This window comes from Aulonocara stuartgranti (assembly GCF_965226115.1).
Source record: "Aulonocara stuartgranti genome assembly, chromosome: 1".
NCBI lineage: Eukaryota > Metazoa > Chordata > Actinopteri > Cichliformes > Cichlidae > Aulonocara > Aulonocara stuartgranti.
Window position 1 is genome coordinate 20,232,044 of NC_138939.1, and position 24,173 is coordinate 20,256,216.

Here is a 24,173-nt window from a genome sequence, read left to right on the forward strand (position 1 = left end):
GTGGGAGAAGTCTGCAGTGTAGATGGTGAAGAGGAACGGAGCCAGAACCGTTCCCTGTGGGGCCCCCGTACTGCAGACGACCCTGTCCGACACACAGCCCTGAGTCCTCACATACTGTGGTCGGTCGGTGAGGTAGTCCAAAATCCAGGTAGTGAGGTGATGGTCCACTCCAGAGTTCTCCAGCTTGTCCTTCAGAACCGAGGGAAGAATAGTGTTGAAGGCACTGGAGAAATCAAAGAACATGATTCTCACAGTGCTTCCAGCGGTCTCCAGGTGAGCGAGGGAACGATGTAGGAGGTGAATGACGGCATCATCCGCTCCAATGCCAGGCTGGTAGGCAAACTGAAGTGGGTCCAGTGATGAGCTTGTTAGGCGCCGAAGCTGAGCCAGGACCAACCGCTCCAGGGTCTTCATCAGGTGGGATGTCAGAGCCACTGGCCTGTAGCTGTTGAGGTCCTTGGGGCGTGAAGTCTTTGGCACTGGTACAACACAGGAGGTTTTCCAGAGCTGTGGGACTCTTCTCAACCTCATCCCAGGTGCATGCATAAAAGGGACACGTGAGTCTGATTGGCCGGTGGCCGGTGGTCGCTGGTCAGTCAGTCGGTGCATCTTTAATTTTAATCATTTGTATAAAACTCATTTGTACAAAAGAAGCAATCCATGATCTCAACGTTCCTTTTGTATAAAGCTTTCAAATTTTCAAACAATGAGCAGTTTCCTCTCAAGATGGTGTAAAAACTGGCAGGCTTACATCTGTGTCCAAACATTAATCTGAATCTGTCTTGCAGGCATTCAGCAGCTGCAGTTGATCCTGCTGAAGGTTGCCCTGATTGTTGCCGTGGAGTTTCACATCAATGTGGAGTTTGTCAACCTGTTGGAACCTCAGGAAAATGAAGGTCGGTTTCATGTCCAAACAACAGATTAACAGCGAGTTTGTCTTCACTCGCTGACAGTTTGTTTATTAGCCGCAAGATTTGGGGAGATTTAAAAGGCTGAAATTGTACAGCTTGGTGTTTTAATAAGGTGAAGTTGAGATTTTTAACAATGTGTTAAGCTCAATGAAGACGTTTCTTTAGAGATCTATACTGTGGAGCTTCCTGGAGGATTTGTAGTAATCCTCCTGCTCTGCAGCTTCGGCTCATATTCAAGGCTGGTTAGACAGCGAAAGACTTTTCATCCTGCAGTATTTAATTTCCTTGACAGCCACCGGTAAACACGAGATAAACATTGGCATTGAAGTACTTTGCTATCATATTTGGATGAGATCAGCAACGGTTATTTTGCTCAAATGCATATCTGATACAGGAGGACTTCATGTATTAGAAAGCAGTGAGAATAAAAGTGTCACTTTCCTTTTTTTTCCCCAACTTAATGGCATTAACTGAGCGCTGCTTCGTAAATGACTACTTGACCCTCACATCCTGCATTTCCCTATAAGCTCTGAAGAAGAAAATAGCGAACATGCTATTGTGCTGTTCCTCCAGCTGTAATATCAATGCAGTGATAACAAGAAGAGCCTGGCCTAAATTTAGACACAAACTTGTGTTCTGTGCTCTGCTGCGACGGACTTAGCCGTGCCTTTGACATCATGGAATGCATTTTCCACATGATGATATTGCACAACTTGCCAAGCTGTTCCTGTGCTGGTCTCACACTTCTGTAGCTCCCACTTGCACGCTTAAAATGGGTCATAATAAAGTTGAAAGAGTACTTCAGACTTTAATTATGCTGATGGTCTGCAGGCCAGATGCAGTTGACCTTATGCTTTGAGTCTCTTACTTTCCTGCTCATCATAAAGCTCTATTTCTCCTTTTGTTCACTCTATGCTGATGACTTTAGAGTTGCACAAGCATGGCAGGCGGCGGAGCGAGCCAGGAAGAAAAGGTGTTCTTATCATGTAACATTCCCCATGGCATGTGTTATTGTTCTGTGGTGGAATATTCAAATAGGAATGAAAGGCTGTTGTCCTAGGATTTATATTATGTGGCTTTTCGGCCCTCTCAGTTTTACTCTGTCTTTCAGGGGTTGGGTGGAGGGCTGCAATCCAACCTGCTGATCACCCCGTGGCTAACTTTGAGTTTGATGTGGTGGTGGGAGCTGACGGACGCAGAAATACCCTGGAAGGTGAGAAGACGGCAAACAAAAGTGATGAAGAGTATAGATGCCTCAAGGATGTACTGTACTTTTAGACCTGATGAACCTGTTGCGACTAAGAAATTGCTCAAAAATAGTTTAATAGCAGACCTATTGTGCACTTTACAGCCCTTACATTCCTCCAGACTTTTTCTGGGCTCTCACTTTAAATAAACTTGAGGCACGTTATTACAATGCTATAAATGAAACCCACCTTTTGCAAACTTGCACTTGCACGGAGCCATTGATCTCTCCCAGTGGGACCGGCTGCACACAAAACAGCCAAAGCTCTGTACATAAATAGAGCAGAGCTGGGGCTCAGCGCAGCAGCTGATGCTTTCCCCCTGGATCGGTTCCATCATCCCATCTCCATCCGTCTCCTCTCTTTTAAAAATGCTGTCATCTAACGACCAAATCGCAACAAATGCTTATTCCTAAAAAGGGCATTCTGGGGCAGAACAAAACGTTTAGCTCATTCCCCAATTATGAAGACTCCTGGGGGAAATAATTTTTCCCTGCAGTGAGCTTGCTTTTGTGTCTTAGCTACGGTAACATAGAGCAAAATGCTCTCCGTTTGTTGTTGCTGGTTTTGGAAACGAGCAGTGAAGTGACGGATGACATTTAACAGTGACAGTGCGGAGAGGCTGCAGCACATGCTCAGAGCATCACTTCTGTACCGTCACTATTGCACACATCACTTTGTTATATGGAACCACTTGATTTCCCCCCTTCCTCGTAGCCTTCACACACTCATAGTTGGGAGTCTTTCATTTACAGGTTGGAAAAGAAAATAGTTTGATTTGCCAGTAAAATGTTGAACCTTAATTTGAGTTATTTTGGTTATGGGACTGAAGAATGCATGATGTTTTTATTTTTTTTGTTTCCTGTGTCCATTTCTGTTCAAAAGATCTGACATTGGCAGTCATCAGCAGAGCTATTCTGCTACTTTTGTATTTAAAAGATTTAATTAGATTCCACAAAGATACTTTTAAAACTATTTTTGAACTTGAATTCTTACACCTTGAATACATTGTTAATAAAATGAAAGAATGCCACATACTTTTGGTTCTGAAGGCTAATTTGATGATACGTTTGGCAGTTTACTTCTTCGGGCTTTTTACAACACATAGCTTTTTGTTTCCTTGTCGCTAAAAAGAATCACCTTGGCAAGCTGCCTCTTATCCTAAAATGACTTCCTTGCAGTTGTGGTTTACTGCTAGATTTCCTCTGGAAAGGATGATAGGCCTTTGTTTGCTTGTGAAGATTAACATCCCCATTTCTTTCTCTCTTCCGTCTTTATTTTTTCCATTCTCCCAGGTTTCAAAAGGAAGGAGTTCAGGGGTAAACTGGCAATCGCCATCACAGCCAACTTCATCAACAGGAACACCACCGCAGAGGCCAAAGTAGAAGAGATCAGTGGAGTGGCTTTCATCTTCAACCAGAAGTTCTTTCTTGACCTCAAAGAAGAGACAGGTGGGAAGGGAGTGCAAATAGACTCATTAAACCTGGCAATTTCAGAGGCTATAATTTGAATAAATGCCTAGTTAGTCAGTATCTCATGCTGAATTGTCTTGAGTCCAGTATCACCAATGCTTTATTGTTGTTTGGTATATGATTTTTATCCCCTTGGTGGGTAGTTGCTAGGTAACGTAATGATGTCATATCATCCATATTGAAATTTTTGTGTTGATTTTGTGATGTTACGATTGTGAAATAAAAACAATGTTATGCTTTCACAAGGTGTTATAGGTGCATTAACACAACAAATGAGTCATTTTGTTGGTAGATGGTTGCTAGGCAACATGATGACATCATGATATGTGACATAGAGAAAAGCCCTCAGGCGCCTAAGATGTACCTGTGTGCCAATTTTGGTTGCTCGACTCCTGATAGTGTAGGAGGAGTCTGTGGGCAAGCAAACAGACAGAAGGAGATTTAGTGTATTATAGTAAGATTACAAACTGGGTGTTACACTATGTTGTTATAGTTTTCACTCACACATCCAAATCATTGAATTCAGCTGTTCCGATCACTTCCATGGTCACAGGTGGATAAAATCAAGCACCTACACCTGCAGCTCCGTGAATTCAGTGAATTTAGTGAGGAATTCGTTACTAAATATAAGTCAACTGTTAGTGGTATTGTAACAAAGTGGAAGTGATTGAGAACGACAGCAACTCAGTTATGAACTCACAGAGTAGGGTCAACAGAGGTTACCGACTTTCTGCAGACCTACAAACTTCATGTGGGCTTCAGATTACCTCTAGAACAGTGCCTACAGAGCTTCATGGAATGGGTTTTCATGGCTGAGCAGCTGCATCCAAGCCTTACGTTACCAAACACAATGCAGAGTGGCGGTTGCTGTGGTGTAAAGCCTGCTGCCACTGGACAGCAGTGGAGACGTGTTCTCTGGAGCTGCAAATCCCACTTCTCTGTCTGGTAATCAGATGGATGATTCTGGATTTGGCAGGAGAACGGTGGTTGTCAAACTGCTACAGTTTGACACTTTAAAAGCATGTTAAATATTTGATGAAACACATGCAATTAAAGAAAATGCATGTTACATCATCCAATTTTTGCATTTCAATTTTTTTTCAACAGTGGATGAGTCTTAAATATCACACATAATAATGGATCCAACAGGATCGGCCACAATTATCTGTTAGATGAAAACCAAGCTGTTTAGATTAAACTTCTCTGTGAGACCACTAAGTCACTACAGACCAAATGCAGCAAAAATCAGATCTAAAATCTTCAAATTCACTAAAAGTTTCAGGGATATTTTGCACAGTGTTCTCAATACCTGAAGAAATATCAAGAATGTTGTGCAGCGACTGTTTTCATTATTTTCACTGGGATCATTCTGAGCCTCCAGCAATAAAAAATAAGAAGTCTGTTCATCAGAAAGAGACACTGATGTGTGAAGAAACCATTTATTTAAACCCCTTTCAGCATACAAAAGCGAGTTCAAGCTTTCATCTCTGTGGAAAAAGCTTGTTGGTGATTTTTATGAATTGTAGCCGTAACGCAAACTTGTCATTTGTCACAGGTATTGATCTGGAGAACATTGTGTACTACAAGGACAACACACATTACTTTGTCATGACTGCCAAGAAACAAAGCCTGCTGGACAAGGGAGTCGTCATCAACGTGAGCAAAATACACTAGCTCCACAGATCTGCTGTAATCTTATTTCATGCTGTCTGGTTTTTTTTTTTTTTATTATTGTTATTTATCTTATATTTTAAAAATAAAGAATATTACAGACAATTTACAGTTCAGGTTTCTTATTCCAAGAATTAATATCGTAAAATACAATAAATTTGAAATCGTCAAATCTTTTGTTTATTTCTAAGACTGTGTCGGTCATGTGTTAAATTCATTGTATTGTAATTTGTTTAGCCCTAAGCACTGGCTTCAGGAGAACCATAACCGCTAACAGATGCAGACAGATGTTGGCAGAACTTGATGCTTCAGAGATTTCGATTCAGAACGATTTGATTTTATCATTTATAAATCTGTGCTCATCAGTTTTTCTTACTTACTTTTCTTTATTCACTGTCTTCCGTTGATTTCTTTCATAAACAGAGAGCTTTTGTTTCGCTTTTGCACACAAATTCATTGTGGTTGTTCTGACTGCTTCGGTCCGACAGGATTACTCAGACACAGAGATGCTGCTGAGTGGTGAAAACGTCAACCAGGAAGCTCTTTTGTGCTACGCCCGAGAGGCTGCTGACTTTGGCACAAACTACCAACTTCCCACACTGGACTTTGCCATGAACCATTGCGGGCAGCCAGATGTAGCAATGTTTGACTTCACTAACATGTACGCCTCTGAGAACGCTGCTCTGGTCAGGGAGAGATTTGGACACCAGTTGCTGGTAGCACTGGTTGGCGACAGTCTGCTTGAGGTAAGACAGCAAGTAGCAGAATCCGGCATTCATGGCATGGATATTTAAATTCCTCTATCCAATTGCTGTGGGCAGAAGACCGGTAGAAAGCGGTCGTTTACAGTTTGCTCTGTCTCAAACTTGATGGTGATGTTGTCTGGAATCACTAAGGGAGCAGAATTTTTGTGCTCTGAGACAATGGTGGTGGTCCAGAAGCACACAGGGACATTTCAGGAATCTATTTAGAGACATGGGCAACCTGAGCTTTTTTAGGAAAGTGTGTAAGATATTCAAACTTGGATAGTCAATGCTTTGGTATGTGACATGACAGGGTAAAACATAACAACAACAGAAATACTAAAGACATCCCAAATTCCAGACAAGACCAAACTTTTCTCTAATGGAGCCACATTTTTCTCATTTCTTTGGTTTCCCATCACTTTTATTTTTTATTGTGTAAGCAGTCTCTCTGTAAAAGGAAATCTGCACTCAGAAAACATAATCACCCCCTAACACTTCATGTTTGCAGTTTGCTTAAGCATGACTTTATTTTTCCATTATTTCAACTTCTATGACCTGGAATCCAAAAAGCTTGTCTCCTTTTTTTGTATATCCCCCGATGACCAAGAGAAGAAGTATGTCAAACAGACTAAAAGCCACGGCACGATGCCTCTAACAATAACTGGCAAACTTGTTGTGTGTTGCTGTGTAGCCCTTCTGGCCAATGGGAACAGGCTGCGCCAGAGGCTTCCTGGCTGCCTTCGACACGGCCTGGATGGTAAAGAGCTGGGCGCAGGGTCAGCCGGTCCTCGAAGTGCTGGCAGAGAGGTACCCACACTTTATGTTGGGCATTAGTGAGCGCCTCCTATAAATCTGTGCTACTCAAACACATTGTTCACATAATCAGCATGTCAAACTCATTTTACGTTGTGGGCCACGAACAGCCCACTTTGATCTTTAGTGGGCCGGAGCAGTGAAACTCACCTTTCTCTCAGTGTAAAGACATTTAACTACACATTTAATTTAACTTAATTAATTTAATATTTTAATATAAGAAGTGCAACTTTAGCAGTACATGTCAGTTTTTCTACATGATAAAGAAATGCTTTGGGCTTAATAATAATAAATCTTTTTAATTGTAAGAAAAAAAATGCATTATTGTTATTTATTTATTCATTCATTTATTTATTCATTTGTGTGTAACATTACAGAAAAAAACTCTGCTAGCTCATTGTGTTGAGTTTCCTGTAATTATAAAATGGAATATTTGTCACGGACCGCCGGGGCAGACCGTGTGGAGAGTGCGTGGAGGACTCAGGTGCAGACACGAGTGACACGGGAGTAAACTTTAAACAAAAGCGAGCCTTTTATTGTGGCTGGTAACGCAAGAGAAACAAACAAGAATAAGGGCAGCTCAAAAGCAATAACTAAACAGAAACCTAAACTGGGAATGAACTAAGGTAAGGCTATGAATACAACAGACCGGGCATGGAAACATGGAGGGTGGGAACACAGACGACGCGACGCAGACTACATGAAACACAGAGACTAAATACACATGAGGAATGATCAGGGGAAGTGGCCACACATGGGAACGCAGCTGACACACATGAACTTAACGACAGGACAGGAGGAGTGAAACTGAATACACTGACAGTGAATGCAGGCCTTCAAAGTAAAACAGGAAACATGAGACATGAACCGGGGAGACGTAGTACAGGGGGAGGTGACATAACTGACAGCATGAACTTGACAGTACAAGACACACAGACATGAACACACGAAGGGCAAGGGAGACGTAATGCAAGGGTGGTATATACAGATAGCTGGACTAACTTAATGAACCTAAACAATCAATAAACATCAAAATTGACTAAACACAAAACACTGGGTCGCACGACCCAGGACCATGACAATATTTCTGTTAATTATTTTTGAACCAAGTGAAAAATATTGTTATTTAAATGTTTATCTATTACTTACTTACTTCGGTCTTTATCAGCAGGAAAAGCTATAAAACTATGAAAATACAGTTAAAAGTTTATATCCTCCTTCACATTTTCCAAAACTGTCCCGTTGGCCTTCTTGAAGGGGACTGATCCTTGCCCCCGGGCCTTAGGTTTGACACACTGGCATTAAAGTGATGCAGTAATGCCTCTTGTCTTGGTACAGGGAGAGCATTTACCGACTACTACCACAGACAACCCCTGAAAACATTGCCAAAAACTTTGAGCAGTACACCCTAGACCCAGCAACTCGATACCCCAACCTCAACTCTACCTGCATCAGGCCTCACCAGGTGAGATGTCAGCAAATCTGTCAATGGATCATTTAAATACTAATACTAATATCTCAGTTCCAACAGCTTTTTCTTTGCCTTTCTGTTTCAGGTGCGTCATTTGTACATTAGCGGACAGCTTAACCCCTGCTCTCTCGAGCGTGCCGCTACCATACGACGGCCTGTCAATCTCTCCAGACGTGGTAAGGGTTAAAGGAATTGAATGCCACTGAGTCATCTCCGGTTATTCACTAATACTATAACTAATAGGGTTTCTTCTCCTTTCAAAGGCTCCTAATGCAATCATTGTAGCCTAAATCTCCCCCATTCAGTTCCTTCCCTTCTAACAGAAGTAGTAAGTCGCCAGAATTAACTTCAGTTTAGGGAATAAGTCACGATATGAGGTTTGTTTTTACATGTGGGTTCATTGAAGAGAGGAAACTATGAAAGAAACAGTCAAACACACATACATCCCTCTCCAATATCAACAAAACTCAATGTCACGTCCATAAAACAACCCTGCGTTTAAACATTTAAAAAAAAAATCAATGACAAAATTTTGAAACCCGAAGCGAAAAGTAAACATTGGTGCCAGAATTCTGTTATATTCTGTTTAGTCTGATTATTCTCGCGCTACTCTGTGTGTTTGAGTAAAGCCACTTTAGTCAGTCCTTCGCTCTTATGAGCAAGCACGTACTTGTTTCTACAGGTTTGTGTACAAACCCCAGCACCCACTCTAAACATCTTCTTGCCACTTTATGTAACAGCACACTATTTGTTGGTTTGTCGTCGTGACATCATATCTGACATCATAACCACCGAAACTTTCTTCTAACACAGCCTGCCTTCTTTTCACTGCTTTTTAAGAATTTGATCATTTTAAAAAATCGTCTTTTTTGTGCTTCTGTGGCAGACTCAGAGGTCAGACCAGCGAGGCTTCTCACTTGGTGCCAGAAGCAGACGGAGGGCTACAGGAATGTGATAATCACAGACCTGGCGTCTTCTTGGAAAAATGGTATCGCCCTCTGTGCCCTCATCCACAGATTCAAGCCTCAGCTGATGTACGTATCAACTGTCAGATAATATCAACCTGCAGAGCCACAAACTGATCCCAAACCAGTTGCGTTAACATAGTCGTAGCATGCATGTATTCACATGAGCGTTATCTGTTTTCCTGAGAAGATGAACTCCATGAGCTCTTCAAAAACAACTAGTTGTGAGGAAATTCACATCTTAAAATGGAATGCTAAATATGCTTGGTATGCAATGAAGGGCACTGATCTATATGTGTGTTTATCTGATCTGCTCTCTACCTCCTTAAAACTTGTGCTGATAGATGGGTAAAAAATACTTCATGCACAGCTGTCCCCGAACTAGCTGGGTGCTCACAGGAGTGTGCAGCTGTGTAAATTTCATACATGTCAAGCCAAATTAAATAAATACTAGCTGCTCCAGTACCCATAGCAATGTGTGTCCAACAGAATTACTATTGACTTGTATTTAATTCTAAAAAAAACCCCAAGTTTTTCTCTCTATTGATTCAGAGCTGTGGAGAAAAACAGCTAATCAAGAACAAAGAACAAAAGCCATACTTTCATTCTTTGCCACGTTTCAGATCAGACTGCTTCTCACAGCATGGATTTAGTAACTCTAATTTTATCCTCTAACCCCTTAATTAGTGCCTTCATACCTTGCCACATGCCACCACAATTTCATCTGGTCCTGTAAGTTTCCAGGAACCACTGGCATTTTTCCCCCTTTCCTCTTTTCCATATGCATGACTGTCAGCAGAGCAGACAGCAGACAGAGCAGGTTCACAGAAGAGAAAGGCAGAAAAAAGTGAGCCTGAGCACTTAGCGAATAATGCCAGAGTTTGTGTGCTCTGCTGCTAGGTTACCGCTCTTGTCTTTACATTACTTCATTACTTCTGAAGTCGTCTGCACACTGTCCACTTAGGTGACGACATAAAGATGCCGTTTCCCCCATTAGAGGCTACTGGCTGCTATTTTCTCCTGCATTTGAGGAAAGCGGTTCTTTGGCTGTGTTGGAAATAAAAATGTGTTTCTGAGTGACGTCATTCCTTTGCACATGTAGTCATTGTCAGTCACATGAAATGTACAGTTCCCTTAAAGAATGTCACTTACACACCACACATGTCCGCAGTGCATCTTAAATAATATAATAATATTTTGGTGAGCCCATGTGAGTTGGAGCCTCAGTTTCCTGTTCTTAGATGACAGGAGTAAGCACCTATTGTGGTCATCTGCTTCATGTGCATTCAGGGATGCTCTTCTGCATACCTTTGTTATAACAAGTGCTTATTTTGAGTTACTGTTGGCCTTCTGTTAGCTCAGATCAGTATTCTGACCATTTTCCTCCAGTGTCAACAAGTTATTTTCACAAATTTTCTCTTTTCAGGCCATTCTCTGTAAACCATAGAGATGGTTTTTTTTGGGAAAATCCCAAAACGGTTTCTAAATTACTCAGATCATCCCACATTTAAAGTCACTTAAATCATCTTGTGTCCATAATATGATTCCTAGTTAGAACTTCATCAGGTCATTTTGGCTGTGTCTAAATTTAGTCGTGTGATTGGCTGCCTATCTTGATTACCAAGCAGTTAAACAGATGTACCTAATGAAGTGGCCACTGACTGTAAGTCAACGTAATACCCATATTTTAAAAACAAGTTTTTATGTGTTTGTTGAGGAGTGATTTGGGAAATTGTAAACCAGTACCAGACAAAAGCAAAACAGTCAAAAAACTCTGACCACTTGTGTTAAATTACAATAAAAACACATAATATATTTATACTATTTAATACTCAGTGTGACTGTTTTTGCCTCCATCAGAGATTTTGACTCATTAAACGACGAGGACCACGTTGCAAACCTCCAGCTGGCATTTGACATCAGTGAGCGGGAATTTGGGATTCGTCCATTCACATCTGCGAAGGAGCTGAGTAAAGAGGAGGAGCTGGATAAAACCAAGATGATCAACTACCTGTCCAAGTTCTACGAGCTCTTCCGCGGAACGCCTCTACCTGCATCAGGTGCCCTGCTCTATTATTCTGTGTTGTTAGTTATAGCCACTGAAGCCTGGTATTCGTAATATTTCTCCCTCTGTTTTGTTTTTATTCCTTATCTTTTACACCAAATTCCATCGGTGTTGAAGGTCTTACATTTCTTTGGATTTTCTGTGAAAAAATTCGCATGTTGTTCCATCCTGTTAATCAAGTGTAATGGTATGAGAGGAATGTGTATCTGCACCAGCACTGCGAGGTTGCACAAGTCTGAGATTCTCAACAGCATACAGCTGTCTGTCTCAACAGAAGTGCTTTTAAAATTTCTGCCTTAACTCTTTTGGAATATTTAACCCCCAACTTCTTACTTCAGCTTCACTGTTTCAGGGAAATGAAAGGGGGTGTCCTCTTTTCTCCCAAACCACTCTTACATATTCTGTGATCTGTAAGGGAATTTCACAATAATGTGACGTTACTGGCTGTTCACGGTTGAAAAATGTGAAGCTGTTAATGCAGTCATGTGTTATTCTGCAGGTTCCAGAGGAGTGGATGAAAACAATGAAGATTATCCGTCGAAGGAAGTCAAAAGTAATAATAATGTGCTCAATTTTGCACTGACCAGGAAACGGGTGCCAAAGGTAACTCTGCGCAGAAGTGCAAGTTTTTCTGTTTGTTCCTTCGGTTTGCTTTATTCCCACTTGTTATTGATTAATCATGACTGTCACATATTCCGATTTTTTTCCTTGCTCTTTGTTTTTAGGAAGAGAAGAAGCTAGACGGTACAGACCCCATTTACAAAAGAAGGCGGAAGTTCTATTTGGAGGAGGTTTGTTAGCATATACTTTGCAAGTGCATAGTTGATCATTTTGCAGGTTTTTTTATGCAGTAAGTTTTGTCTGTCTCTCTTTAGGCCACTAACTTGGCCAGTAATGGCTCCACAGTTCGAGACAGGCCGGATCCAAAGGAAAATAAAGTGCGCTCTATGGCTACGCAGTTGTTGGCCAAGTTTGAAAATAAACCGAACTACACCATCCGCAAAACACAGGTAGAAACTATACACCAATATGTCTCGCAATGGTATGTAGATTTTATTTTATTTCCTGAGTACTAAGTACTGTATGCACTACATTTATCTAAACAACAGTCCAGAAATGGTAAAATCGCCATAGAATTTTTCTTTTTATTTCATGGATCATAAATATGATTTAAATTTCCCCAGTTATGAGCTCGATTCACAGTGGCTTGTGGTTTTAATCTGACAAAACTTTCCTTTTTGCTAGTGCCTCAAAATCTTCTCTTGTCTGATTTTGCTGCTGGTATTTAATCTACTCATATGTTTCTGTTTCTGTTCTTTTTACTAACCCTCTGCAAAATCACAGTCAGACTTGGAGGAGTCCTCATTCCTCCGTACTCTCGACCTCACTGACGGTCTGCCCGTTAAACTCAGACCTCCGGTCCCACCCAAACCTTCTCCTGTGACACAGGTAGTCCAGAACTGCACAAATTAGACAAACCAAATGCATCTGAAAAAAGTGTTTAAAACCTATAAAATTACAGCATATATGTACTTCATGTAGTGGATTTTAGTAACAGATGCCACTATTGTATAAGGCTCTAGCAGAATTCTTCCAAAACAGAGGTTTTTGGGGATCTTTAAAAGGCCATACTTGTGGTTTTGCTTTCTTTGGGTCTGACTGACACGGTCCCTAATTTTACTCCATAAACCAGCTAAATGCCTTCATGCTTGACTGCAATCACATGTTGCACACGCACACTCAGTGAAGCTGGCACAAAACTGAAATCTCAAAATTTAAAATACACAATTAGACATCTGTTTGTTACTTAAATCAAGTAAACAATGCTTACTTTGCAGTTAGCTTTAAATTCAAGCTTTATTTAATTTTCACATTTGATATATGTTTAAATATTCAGAATCACACATTATATGAATATAAGATCCACGCCTGTATTACAGATAGTCACTGAACAGGCTCAGGATGAAGCAGTTTGTGGACAAACAAGAACTCTTTGATAGAAAAACTTAAAATTTTAAAGTCACTTGAACATTTTTTGGAATTTCACATACATTTACTTACATTCCAAGATGGCTGCTTATTATGTTTGCGAATAGTCGTAGCCAATGAGATAAAAAAAACCCATTGTGTCCTATTCAGCCACTGCTGAAGTCAAAGCATTGCATTCATTAGCTGAGCTGTTGGAAAACCAGCAAAAAGCAACAGTCAGCAATGTCATAAATTCTTTCATTCACGTTGAGTCTTCGGTTGCTGACTTGCAGTCTCAGATGTCAGGCTGGTTTTCCAATTCTTGAGCATCCCCCAAATAAATCTTCTTTAAAAACAGGTTCTTCTTACACATGCATGACCACGAGATGGTTACATAACTCTGGGAAAACATAAAGCAAACAGGCCCATATTGATATATTACCTATGCGGGCTGATTTTCATACTGTGCTAGCATGACTAATGTCTGCCAAGGGGGCAGGAAATCAATGTGAAAACTTGTGCTGTGCTTTAAAATGGCTGATTATTTTTAGTTAATGGGTTGAAACCATCCGTATGGCTTTTTACAGTATCTGATCTCTGAGTGGATGCACACAAAAACAAAGGATTCGTTGTTTGTTTGCTTAGTGACGAGTTATAAGAGCTCACATGTTCATTGTCCCTTTCAGTTTGGAGTCAGTATCAGAAAAGCAGCACAACAGTTAGTCCGCCTGCCTCCAAAGACTCTGCCCAAACCCCAGCTTCAGCCCCCACATCCATTTTCTGTAGTAAAGCTCAGACATGTCGATCTAGCGCATGCTGAGACGAAGCCTCAGCTGGAGGGTGCAGAGCCCCCTGTTTCTCCTTCCTCCTGTCAGTCAGCAGTCCATTTCATGACAAGAGTCCTCCATCGTCTCAAGGAGGTGGACGAACACATCTCTGAGGTGAACAGTGCCTCTTCTTTTATTTCTTTAACTCCTGTTTTCTGTCTGTTTTTTCATTCTGTCCTCTTTCTAAATCACTGTGATTGTTGCGTTTCTCAACAAGGAGTGAATGTTGATTATATATCATTTTCTGATTATACATTTAGGCTCGTGTAATATGCAGTCTGATGGTGAAGTCAGCCCCTTTATTATCCAGCCTGACAAAAATTTGCAAGAGTAGTCTTACATATTTAACGCTATATTTAGCGTTGTTGGAAGTTTTTGGCCTTTAATTTAGTCTTTTTTATGATCCCTTACAAAAGTTTTGAAATCCATATTTATTTATCTTTTAGAGCTATCAGACTGTTGCTAACTAGCTATCAAATTATTACCACTCTCAAATCTGTCCATGACTGGAGTCAGAAGATCGCTAACTTAGCTTAGCATAAACAGTGAGCGCAGGGGTAGAAACACGCAACTTAGTTTGTTTTTTTGTTGGACTGCCAACAGACACAATCTCTGATTTATTTCTTTAGCAAGAGTCAGGAAGATATTAGAACTTACAGCTGTTCTGTGGGAGGTTTTTGTTCCCACTGTTGCAAAGTGCTTGCTCATAGAGGAGTTGCTTGATTGTTGGGATTTTCTCCAATAATGTGAGATTCTGCAGCCGACTGATGTGAATTGGCGCGATATAAATAAATAAACAGGATATGAATTCATGAGATGTTTTTTCCTCATTCCACTGTTTATGCTAAGCTAAGCTAACCCCCTGGATCCAGCTCTAGACTGACATGAATGGTCCACTGACGCGCCTCTGATTTTGAGATTGTAAAAACAATGACGCTATTTCAACACATAAACTCTGACTAATGTCAAGAGAATCAGCCACAGAAACTGTGTGACGTTTTCCTTATTTACATGTTGATTGGTTTAAGTGTCGCCTCTTGTTCAGACATCATACAGACTTTACACTATGGAACTGACTGATTAGAGACTGTTTAATGTCCAATCTGACTGCTTTGGACATGTGTATTTTCAAATATAGGTCAGCCGCTATGTGAAAATGTTCCTTTAAGCTGCTGGCTTCAGATATTTTACCCACGCCTGTGTTATTAATGTTGAGATAAATTACATCATTATTTTAGTCTAATCTGAAAATGAGTAATTGTCCTTTTCATTCATGACTTTGGTTGAACTCATATACTAGTCTCTCATTTCTCTGCCAGGACTGTGTGACTATCCCGGTTTTCTGTTCCCATACAGTTTGAGTAATTACATCAACTCAGGTGTGAAATTAATATAATAGGGCGGCTTTTCAAACTGCGACGTCTTTGTTCTCCTCTTGACAATAGACACTTAGCTGTCGAATCCTGCTTCTCGTTGAGAAGACGATAGAAAGGTCTGTCATCACTTGTGTGCGCAGTGCTTATTAAGCATTTATTAGTCTGCCTAATTTTGCCTGCGCACACAAAAAGGGTTGTTGGATGAACTGATGACTTTTCTTTTGCCATCCTGCAGAAAAAAGCTCAGACACAACAGGTTAGAGAGTTTCATGCAAAGAGTATAAAGGAAAAAGCCATCCACCTTAGCGGGTTGTTCCCAGGAAACGGTTCTGATGTACTTAAGGTGAATATCTCCAGCTTGATGTGTGATCCCACACTATCCTGTGTGTCTCTGTGCTCCCTGCCCCTCAAAGTGTCCTCATTTGCACGTGTTTTAGGACACAGTTGTGGCATGTTTGCAGTGCTCTCCATCGTTCATTAGTTTTCTAGTGTGTTTATTCTTTGTTTCAATAGAAAAAAAGAAGTACTTTAACCTCAGATTTCTATTATTGTCATGTGCTTTGCATGAGAGCTTTGCTTGAACTGCTGTTTCTGCCCTTTGCTTTTAATTACTGGCAGTCCTCAGAGGACAGAAGTGTGTACTCTTGTGGTTTCACTCTTAGGGTTTCTCTGCTCCACCCTTCCCCAAAAAGCTGTCTCCAACTTAAAAAGCCCATTTCAACCCCCCCAAATATCCAGTTTATGTGTTTTACTCCTGGCCTGTAGTGTTAATATGGTGTGCACCATTTATAGTTGGAAGTTGGAAGTCCAGTTTAGAAAGTCAGAACAGCCCCAACTTTACAATCCAAATTAGCATAAGGGAACGTAAACAACGGAAAAGCTAAAATTGGTCATCTGCACAGTCACTGTTGTGTGTTGACGCTACCTTTTCCGACTTTTCTACTGAAAGGTACAGGATTAATCCATTTACGTATTTCATTGTAGCTTGGGAAGAAACTGCTGGAGGTGGAAAAGGAGCGCTGCAGGCCAGAGAGAAAAATATGTAAATTGGATGCCGTTATAACAGCCAGATATTATAGCAAGAGTTACACTAGTAGAGTATAAAGGAACAACTCCTGGTAGGTAATTATAATCAAGTATTTGTGTTTTACAACCAGTGGGTACACATGAGTAAGTAAGTACATAAGGGCAGGATCATTGAAAAGGAAGCTGAGACTCAGCCTCAGTGTGTCAGTTATAGTGACAGATCTAAAATTCACTTGTATGATTTTGCTGTTTTCCCAGGGCGGCTCAGTACGAAGGGCGTTTCCCCCGTCGGGTGACAAGTGTCACTCGTGTCAGAAGCGTGTTTATATGGTGGAGAGGATCTGCACCGAGGGGCTTTACTTCCACAGGGAGTGTTTCCGCTGTTCGACCTGCAGCTCTGTTCTTCGACAGGGAGCGCATGCTTTCCACTCTGAAGAGGGTATGCTTCTCCAAATGGCGTAGCCACATATTACCTACATGGCACAGAATAACTGAAATGGCTCATCTTGACCTTCACTTTGATCTTACAGGGAAACTCTACTGCAAACTGCATTTTGATCAGCGGAACAATGGGACGAGCATACGGAGGACTTTCTCTCTACCCTCAGTGAGACCTGTGCGTATTTATCCACCTTCCTCTGACAATGATGGATGCAAGGTGTCTAACTTCTCCTCCCATCACCTCCTTCTTAGAATCGTGATAGCATTCAGGAGCACCGTCCTACTGATGAAGATATCACCCCCTCCAGCAGTCCGGCAGACCTGCAGAGTGAACCCGCAGCAGGTACCTTCAGCTCGTTCATGAGGAAACAGCTGAGCTGGCCTCTGAGTGTGACTCGTGCTGTGTGCAACGCCCCCCGGTATCTGTCCCAGCGCGCGTGTCATGCAGCACGGGCCTTTACCGGCCACCTGAGAGACAACGCACAGGACTACACGTTGCTGTATGAGCTACTGAGCATGAGCTTGCCACTGCTGTTTGTTTTACAAGAAGTACTGCTGCAGATGTACACAGAGGCTGTGCCTGATGGGCCGAGCTCTTTAGAGCCTTTACTGCTTTGGCTGCAGGAACATATCAGGCAGAGGATAATCTAGACTTTCAGCTGCAAAAATTTAACCCTCAACATTAAACCAGAGGCCGAGGAGTTCATTAGTTGCAGCGTCCTCAACCTGTTATCATTTTGTACATGTGCACAAGCACCTTCCTGATGTTTACTTACTTTTTATGATGACACTGTAGGTAGATGTTAGATGTGTGGGTGTGCTGGGTGTGCACTAGCCAAAGAAGACACACTGTAGGCTACTTATGCAAAAAGAATTTTGGTTTACTTTTAGTAGTTTACTTTGGGGTAGTTTGTCAAGCAAGGAAAACTGCACCAAATAATTTTGCAGTGGGTTTGATGAGTGAACTGTTATAATATATTGGACACATAGGTTAAAGAGTAAATAGGCAAGTAAATCAAACAAGCCATGATCAGAACATTGGAGCCTATTAGGCTAACTTTTTACAAACTTACTCGTGAAACTGGCCCTGCAGTTAACTGGGATTATGACTGACTAACTTGATGCACTTTAACTTTGAGAACTGCCATATCAATGTAGCAGCAGACACATTTGTCACATTTGACAAAAGCCTGTTCTCATATTAACAGTGACTGCAAGGCAGGCTTTCATTTGACTATGCATATGTACTAAAGACATTTTAATATGTATGCAGGCATGTCTTTTAACAGTCATGTAAGCAGGTTTTTTTACTATCACTTTATAAAACAAACTCTCTGTTTACTCTCAACAACTATTTTTTTATTATTTTTTTGGATAACACCAAAGGATATTTGACACTATGGACTGTCCTAAATACTTTTAGATATTTAGTTCAACTTTGCTGCCATCTGCTGTTCACTCAGAACAAAATATATAGAAATGTGGTAAAATTATAGCCGCAATTAAATTTAAAATAACCGAACAGGTTAATATGTGGTCTAACTGAGGAAAAACAGGAAACACAGGGTCAGCAGCACAGGGTGGCTCCACCGGAACGGAGAGATTTTCCGTTTTGCTGTAGACAATAGAAGCGGTGAGCACGCTGTGATGCGTTTGAATGTGCTTGCCGCTCTTGCTGTAATCTGAAAGCACGATGTCGGACAATCAACTGTAAACCTCTCTGACTAGAAGCCACATAGTTGCTTCCTATTTAGACAATCTATTGATGCTCGTGAAGCACTTTAGAGTAATTTTTAAGGATTTGAAAATCGTCTGGCATTATCGTGAGCGTTTGATGACACTATGTTTGTGTTTTGCTCTCTGCTGCCTTATAGTTTGTGTTAAATTACAGAATCGTGTGATCTTATTTTCCGTGCTGTGCAGGTGGAAAACATGTTTTGTTTTGTTTTTTAATACCAAAGAACAGTTTTCAAGCAAACTAACTGGACTTGCTTCTGTTTAGCAAGTTGACGGTCGAGCAAACTGTAACATGCACAACGGTGCCAGCATTAACTCTGAATGTCAGTATTGTGCATCGTTTTCATAAACATTTTCTATCTTTGTGCACTGTGCTGTGTTTATTTGCCTTCATGTTGTCATTTTTTTTTTATCAGTTCGTGCTTCTCTTTTCCTCTCATTCAGCGGACGCCTTTTATGAAGCCTGTGAGACAATCGGGTGGTTAGGAGAAATGACTTTTTAAAGGTGATCACCTGCATGGTTGCATCAATGTGAGGCTGTAGATGCTGATATCACATATCAGCGGTTTTAGTGCTGAAATAATATTTTCTTTGAAGTGACACTAAGTTTAAGCTAAGCTAAGGTCAGGACTAATCAACAGTTTTTGGGAATGAACTAGTACTAATTCAGCATGGTTTGAGACCTCTGCAAAGAAGCAAAGAGCAAATAAGTTCATGTAACTTTTTTTTATTCCGATCTCACCACAAGGTCTTAGTCTTTTTTGGAGTGTTTTCTTCTTCTTCTCATGGATACCTTAGTCGTTCAAATAAACTACTGCTTTCAAGGTGAAGAGTAACATTTCCAACTCAAATTTAATCTAAACATGAGGGGAAAAAGTGTTGCTTTTGTTGCTCCAGAATAGCTTCTGTACATATTGAACCTTGAGGTGAGATTACATGTTTCTAAAGTCAACATTTAACAGTGCACCCTTTTTTTGGAATTATGTTTCATTGAGCTGATGTTGTATTTTAAAGGCGAGCTTCCATCAGCGTCTCCTTACAGGAGTTGGGGAGTGTGAAAAATATCCCTTCCAGCTCCAGACCGGCAAGAGTTGTCACTTGAATGAGTATCAATTAAATCAAAAGATGTATTTGATTTAAAAAAAAAAAAATGTGAGTGAGGATTTAAAGAGAAGTACTCTGGGAAGACCTCTTCAGCCTGTTCTTCCCGTCTCCGCTGGAGATGGGCAGCTCAATGCTACGTTATCCACCACTTGCGCGACATACCTGAAGTGCAAGCAACACAAGCATCCAAACTGTGACCGTGATTCCTCCTCTGTGGAAGAAAGGGAAAAGCACACAGCTGACTCATGTGTTTATGCAGTTACTGTAGAATGAGTCCATGAGAGCTACACCTAAAATTTGGCAGTGGCGGCCGGAAGGTGAGGCTTCAAAAACCTCCAGCTCCAGATGGCATCACATCAGACTGGTAATAAAGGCATTATTCTCGAAGCCTTTCCATGATGATCTGACAACAGGGGCAAAGAACTACGATCTGTTTTCAAACCAACGTATTTAACGTTTGAGAGAAATGTTGTTCATTTAACTAATAATAATCATATCCCTTACTCCTAGTCCTACTGTGGTATAGGCACAGATAAGCAACTGACGTTCTAATCCACCATGGTGGATGAGCCAGAGTCATGCATATTAGTCTCATCAGTAATTTTGGTTTGTGTGTTTAGTAAAGAATAAGAATTTTTTTAAATCCCTTTGAGGTCTACACCTTAAGTCTCAGGCAACAAACTAACAAATTTTCTCAATAAGTGATATCTTTCCCTTTACATGTCTCTTTGCTGGTCGGCCTCTAAAAGCTTGTTTTAGGATGATAATGATGGATGAGGCACATTTTCTTATTATTGTCAGTACACGGTAATGCCTGTTAAAGAGAGATTCTCTTGTTCAGTTCATGAGATTTAGAAGCAGACTTCTTTTCTTTGATTTATTAGTGCCGATATGACAAACACAACACTATACGCTGAAAAAACGGCTGTTAAATTAATGCTATTTTTCTTTCTTGTTCCCAGCTTTTTCATGCATGCATAAAAGTGTACAAAGATCTCTTAGATATGTCTTAGTTTTTCTCTACTCAGAATCAGTTGAACTTGCAGACTATAAAGAACAGCCGGGCATGTGCAGATTTCTTTTTAAAAGTCTGTTTTCTTTGACTTGAAGAAGTCGCCACAGAAGAAAGCCATCACCTCATCCACTCATCACTAAAAAGGGACTTCAAGTTTTATTGCAGGTTCTATTGCAGAGTAAATACACAGTAGTGACTGCTAACTTTTGATATGATGAATGTTTTTCTACCTTGATGGTCACATACAGTCAGTATGGTGTACACTTTGTTTTGCTGGGAAACTTTGGGTCCCTAGACTCACATCAGCCACCTAAACTTTGTTGCAAGCCAGTCAAATACGTAGTGCCTCCAAATTTCCCAAATACTAATCAGACTGTGCTGCAGGATGCACAAGAGCAAGCAGGATCCAAAGAGGAGCCATTCTACAACCCACAGGACATGAATGTGCTACATCCTGGTGCCAGACATCCTGTATCCATGTCATAATGGGCCAGAGTGATTCTGACAGCACGACTTCTAATATCAGGCATTATCTTTTCAGTCCAACAAAAGAACATTAAACAAACTAAAAATAAAGCAATTAAAGCTGCTATAAATATATATATACATGGCAAAATTAAGTCTGACCTATTACACCGTTCCTTATTTTTTGTCATATAGCTTCTGAGCACTCACACAATGCTCATATTAAACAAGTCCACCACTGCCTCTGTATCTAATATCATAAATATGTTTATTAACTCATCTCTGTCTGTGAGCACAGCAGCCTCAGCCACCTGCTGTTCACACCTTCTGTTTGCAATGGGCAGCCAAGATCCAGTGTAAAACACATAATGAACTGTGAATCGTGTTTGCAAAGAACCACCGGTAGACATAATTCAAAGGAGGGTGCTGGAAATGAGCATAGCATGTCACCTTTAAAGAAGCCTGTTGCATTTCAGTGAATATTCTCAGAAATGTAGAATTTTTTTTTTGTACTAACCTCTGCCTTTCTTGAATAACTTGAATTACATCTGGTTTTTGATGTACACAATACATTCTGTCTCTTCATTAATCAATCTCGAAAGCAAAGTGCTCTCTCATGCCTCTGAAAACTGTAGGTCTCAGAGGTTAAGCTGCCATTGACTGCTCAGCGAAAAATGAAAAAAAGATGCTTGCAAAAAGTAGATAAGTGAACTAAAAAGTCCTTGGCTTTAAAAAGTGTGTTCATCTTTTCAGATGAAGACCGTGTCATTTAAAAAATACACAGCAGTGAAGCCAAAAAATGTTCACTTTAAAAAGAACAAGGTTCAAGGTTCTTTATTTGTCACATGCATAGTTATACAAGTATAACACACAGTGAAATGTAGCCTGACACGCTCCTCGACATGTGCAAAAAATTGGGGGGGGGTGTAGAGGAAGAACATTTTATATATATATATATATATATATATATATATATATATATATATATATATATATATATATATATATATAGACAGACGAGGAACCATCATGGAAGGACAGGCCCCTGCACGGTATGTACCACCGGCAGATAGAGGAGGTGGCTGATATCCAGAAATCCTACCAGTGGCTGGACTGAAAGACAGCACAGAGGCACTAATCATGGCAGCACAAGAACAAGCTCTGAGCACAAGATCCATAGAGGCTGGGGTCTATCACACCAGGCAAGACCCCAGGTGCAGGCTGTGTAAAGATGCCCCAGAGACAATCCAGCACATAACAGCAGGGTGCAAGATGCTAGCAGGCAAGGCATACATGGAACGCCATAACCAAGTGGCCGGCATAGTGTACAGGAACATCTGTGCCGAGTATAACCTGGAAGTCCCGAGGTCAAAATGGGAGATGCCCCCAAGGGTGGTGGAGAATGACCGAGCTAAGATCCTGTGGGACTTCCAGATACAGACCGACAAAATGGTGGTGGCTAACCAACCGGACATAGTGGTGGTAGACAAACAGAAGAAGACGGCCGTAGTGATCGATGTAGCGGTTCCGAATGACAGCAATATCAGGAAGAAGGAACACGAGAAGCTGGAGAAATACCAAGGGCTCAGAGAAGAGCTCGAGAGGATGTGGAGGGTGAAGGTAACGGTGGTCCCCGTGGTAATCGGAGCACTAGGTGCGGTGACTCCCAAGCTAGGCGAGTGGCTCCAGCAGATCCCGGGAATAACAGATCTCTGTCCAGAAGAGCGCAGTCCTGGGAACAGCTAAGATACTGCGCAGGACCCTCAAGCTCCCAGGCCTCTGGTAGAGGACCCGAGCTTGAAGGATAAACCGCCCGCAGGGGCGTGCTGGGTGTTTTTTTGTTTTATCAAAGTCAAAGTCAACTTTATTGTCAATTCTGCCACATGTACAGGACATACAGAGAATAGAAACTACGTTACTCTCAATCCCTAGATAAAATAGCAAATGAACATTTAAATATAAGAGTGATTAAAAAATGCAGGTAAAATAATTAAAAAGTAAAAATTTAAATAAATACAATACAATTTTACATATAACAAGAAAGCTATACAATATACAATATAATGGGTAAATGACATTGGGTGTAAACCAGGCAGAGTAGTGCAAATAGGCAAATAGTGCAAATGGAGATTTAGTAATGTACGGTAAGAGATAGTGTAAGAACAGAGTCTTATGAGGTAATGGCAGACCAATGCTCCACAAAGTGACTGGTAACTGGTGCAGGCCAGTGAGTGAGTCAGAGTGTGTGTGTGTGTGTGTGACAGAGTTCAGTGAGACCGTGGAGGAGAGAGGGGAGAGGGGGCAGAATCGTATATATATATATATATATATATATATATATATATATATATATATATATATATATATATATATATAGTATATGCTATATGCACTGGGTGAATGTGCAGTAGTAGCAGCAAGCAGGTGAATTCTGTACATTAATATGAATAGACATCTGACTATTTTACAGGATAGACAATATAAACATATTTAAAATTAAAGGAATTGAAATGTACATTGTTCCTTGGTTTAGTGTCTGGAAGAGTCCTGTCTCAGTCAATTATAGATGATGTGAGAGGGCGGGTGTGTGTGTTTAGGGCACGGATGGCTTGGGGATAGAAGCTCCTCTTGAGTCTCTCTGTCCTTGCCCGGAAGATGCGGAACCTTCTACCAGATTGCAGAAGTTGGAACAGTTTGTTGCCAGGATGGGACGGGTCCTTCAGTATCTGCGCTGCTCTAGTCCGGCATCTCCTGGTGTAGGTGTCCTGAAGCGGGGGGAGAGCAATCCTGCAGCAGCGTTCTGCTGTACGGATCACTCTCTGGAGAGCTTTTTGGTCCTTCACACAGCTGTTCCCG

General features: G+C 41.0%; 2 protein-coding genes across 6 annotated transcripts in view; one reads left to right on the plus strand and one right to left on the minus strand.

The window, feature by feature from the left end:
• Window positions 1-19,102, plus strand: part of mical2a (microtubule associated monooxygenase, calponin and LIM domain containing 2a) — a 41,526-nt gene extending 22,424 nt beyond the window's left edge. Inside the window, exons 4-22 of one of the 5 annotated variants that reach the window (XM_082529997.1) lie at window positions 789-896; window positions 2,023-2,124; window positions 3,451-3,606; window positions 5,183-5,283; window positions 5,787-6,044; window positions 6,736-6,851; window positions 8,196-8,322; window positions 8,414-8,504; window positions 9,215-9,362; window positions 11,154-11,353; window positions 11,858-11,961; window positions 12,084-12,149; window positions 12,234-12,368; window positions 12,703-12,807; window positions 14,013-14,267; window positions 15,765-15,872; window positions 16,814-16,994; window positions 17,086-17,171; window positions 17,249-19,102. In XM_082529997.1, coding sequence (XP_082386123.1) covers window positions 789-896; window positions 2,023-2,124; window positions 3,451-3,606; window positions 5,183-5,283; window positions 5,787-6,044; window positions 6,736-6,851; window positions 8,196-8,322; window positions 8,414-8,504; window positions 9,215-9,362; window positions 11,154-11,353; window positions 11,858-11,961; window positions 12,084-12,149; window positions 12,234-12,368; window positions 12,703-12,807; window positions 14,013-14,267; window positions 15,765-15,872; window positions 16,814-16,994; window positions 17,086-17,171; window positions 17,249-17,647 — 2,846 coding nt within the window. In that variant the 3' untranslated portion in view covers window positions 17,648-19,102. The remainder of the gene's footprint in view (window positions 1-788; window positions 897-2,022; window positions 2,125-3,450; window positions 3,607-5,182; window positions 5,284-5,786; window positions 6,045-6,735; window positions 6,852-8,195; window positions 8,323-8,413; window positions 8,505-9,214; window positions 9,363-11,153; window positions 11,354-11,857; window positions 11,962-12,083; window positions 12,150-12,233; window positions 12,369-12,702; window positions 12,808-14,012; window positions 14,268-15,764; window positions 15,873-16,813; window positions 16,995-17,085; window positions 17,172-17,248) is intronic. The other 4 variants (XM_082529999.1, XM_082529998.1, XM_082530000.1 and 1 more) reach the window with 4 other exon arrangements.
• Window positions 1-24,173, minus strand: part of dkk3a (dickkopf WNT signaling pathway inhibitor 3a) — a 70,703-nt gene that overhangs the window by 34,926 nt on the left and 11,604 nt on the right. The window lies entirely within an intron of this gene.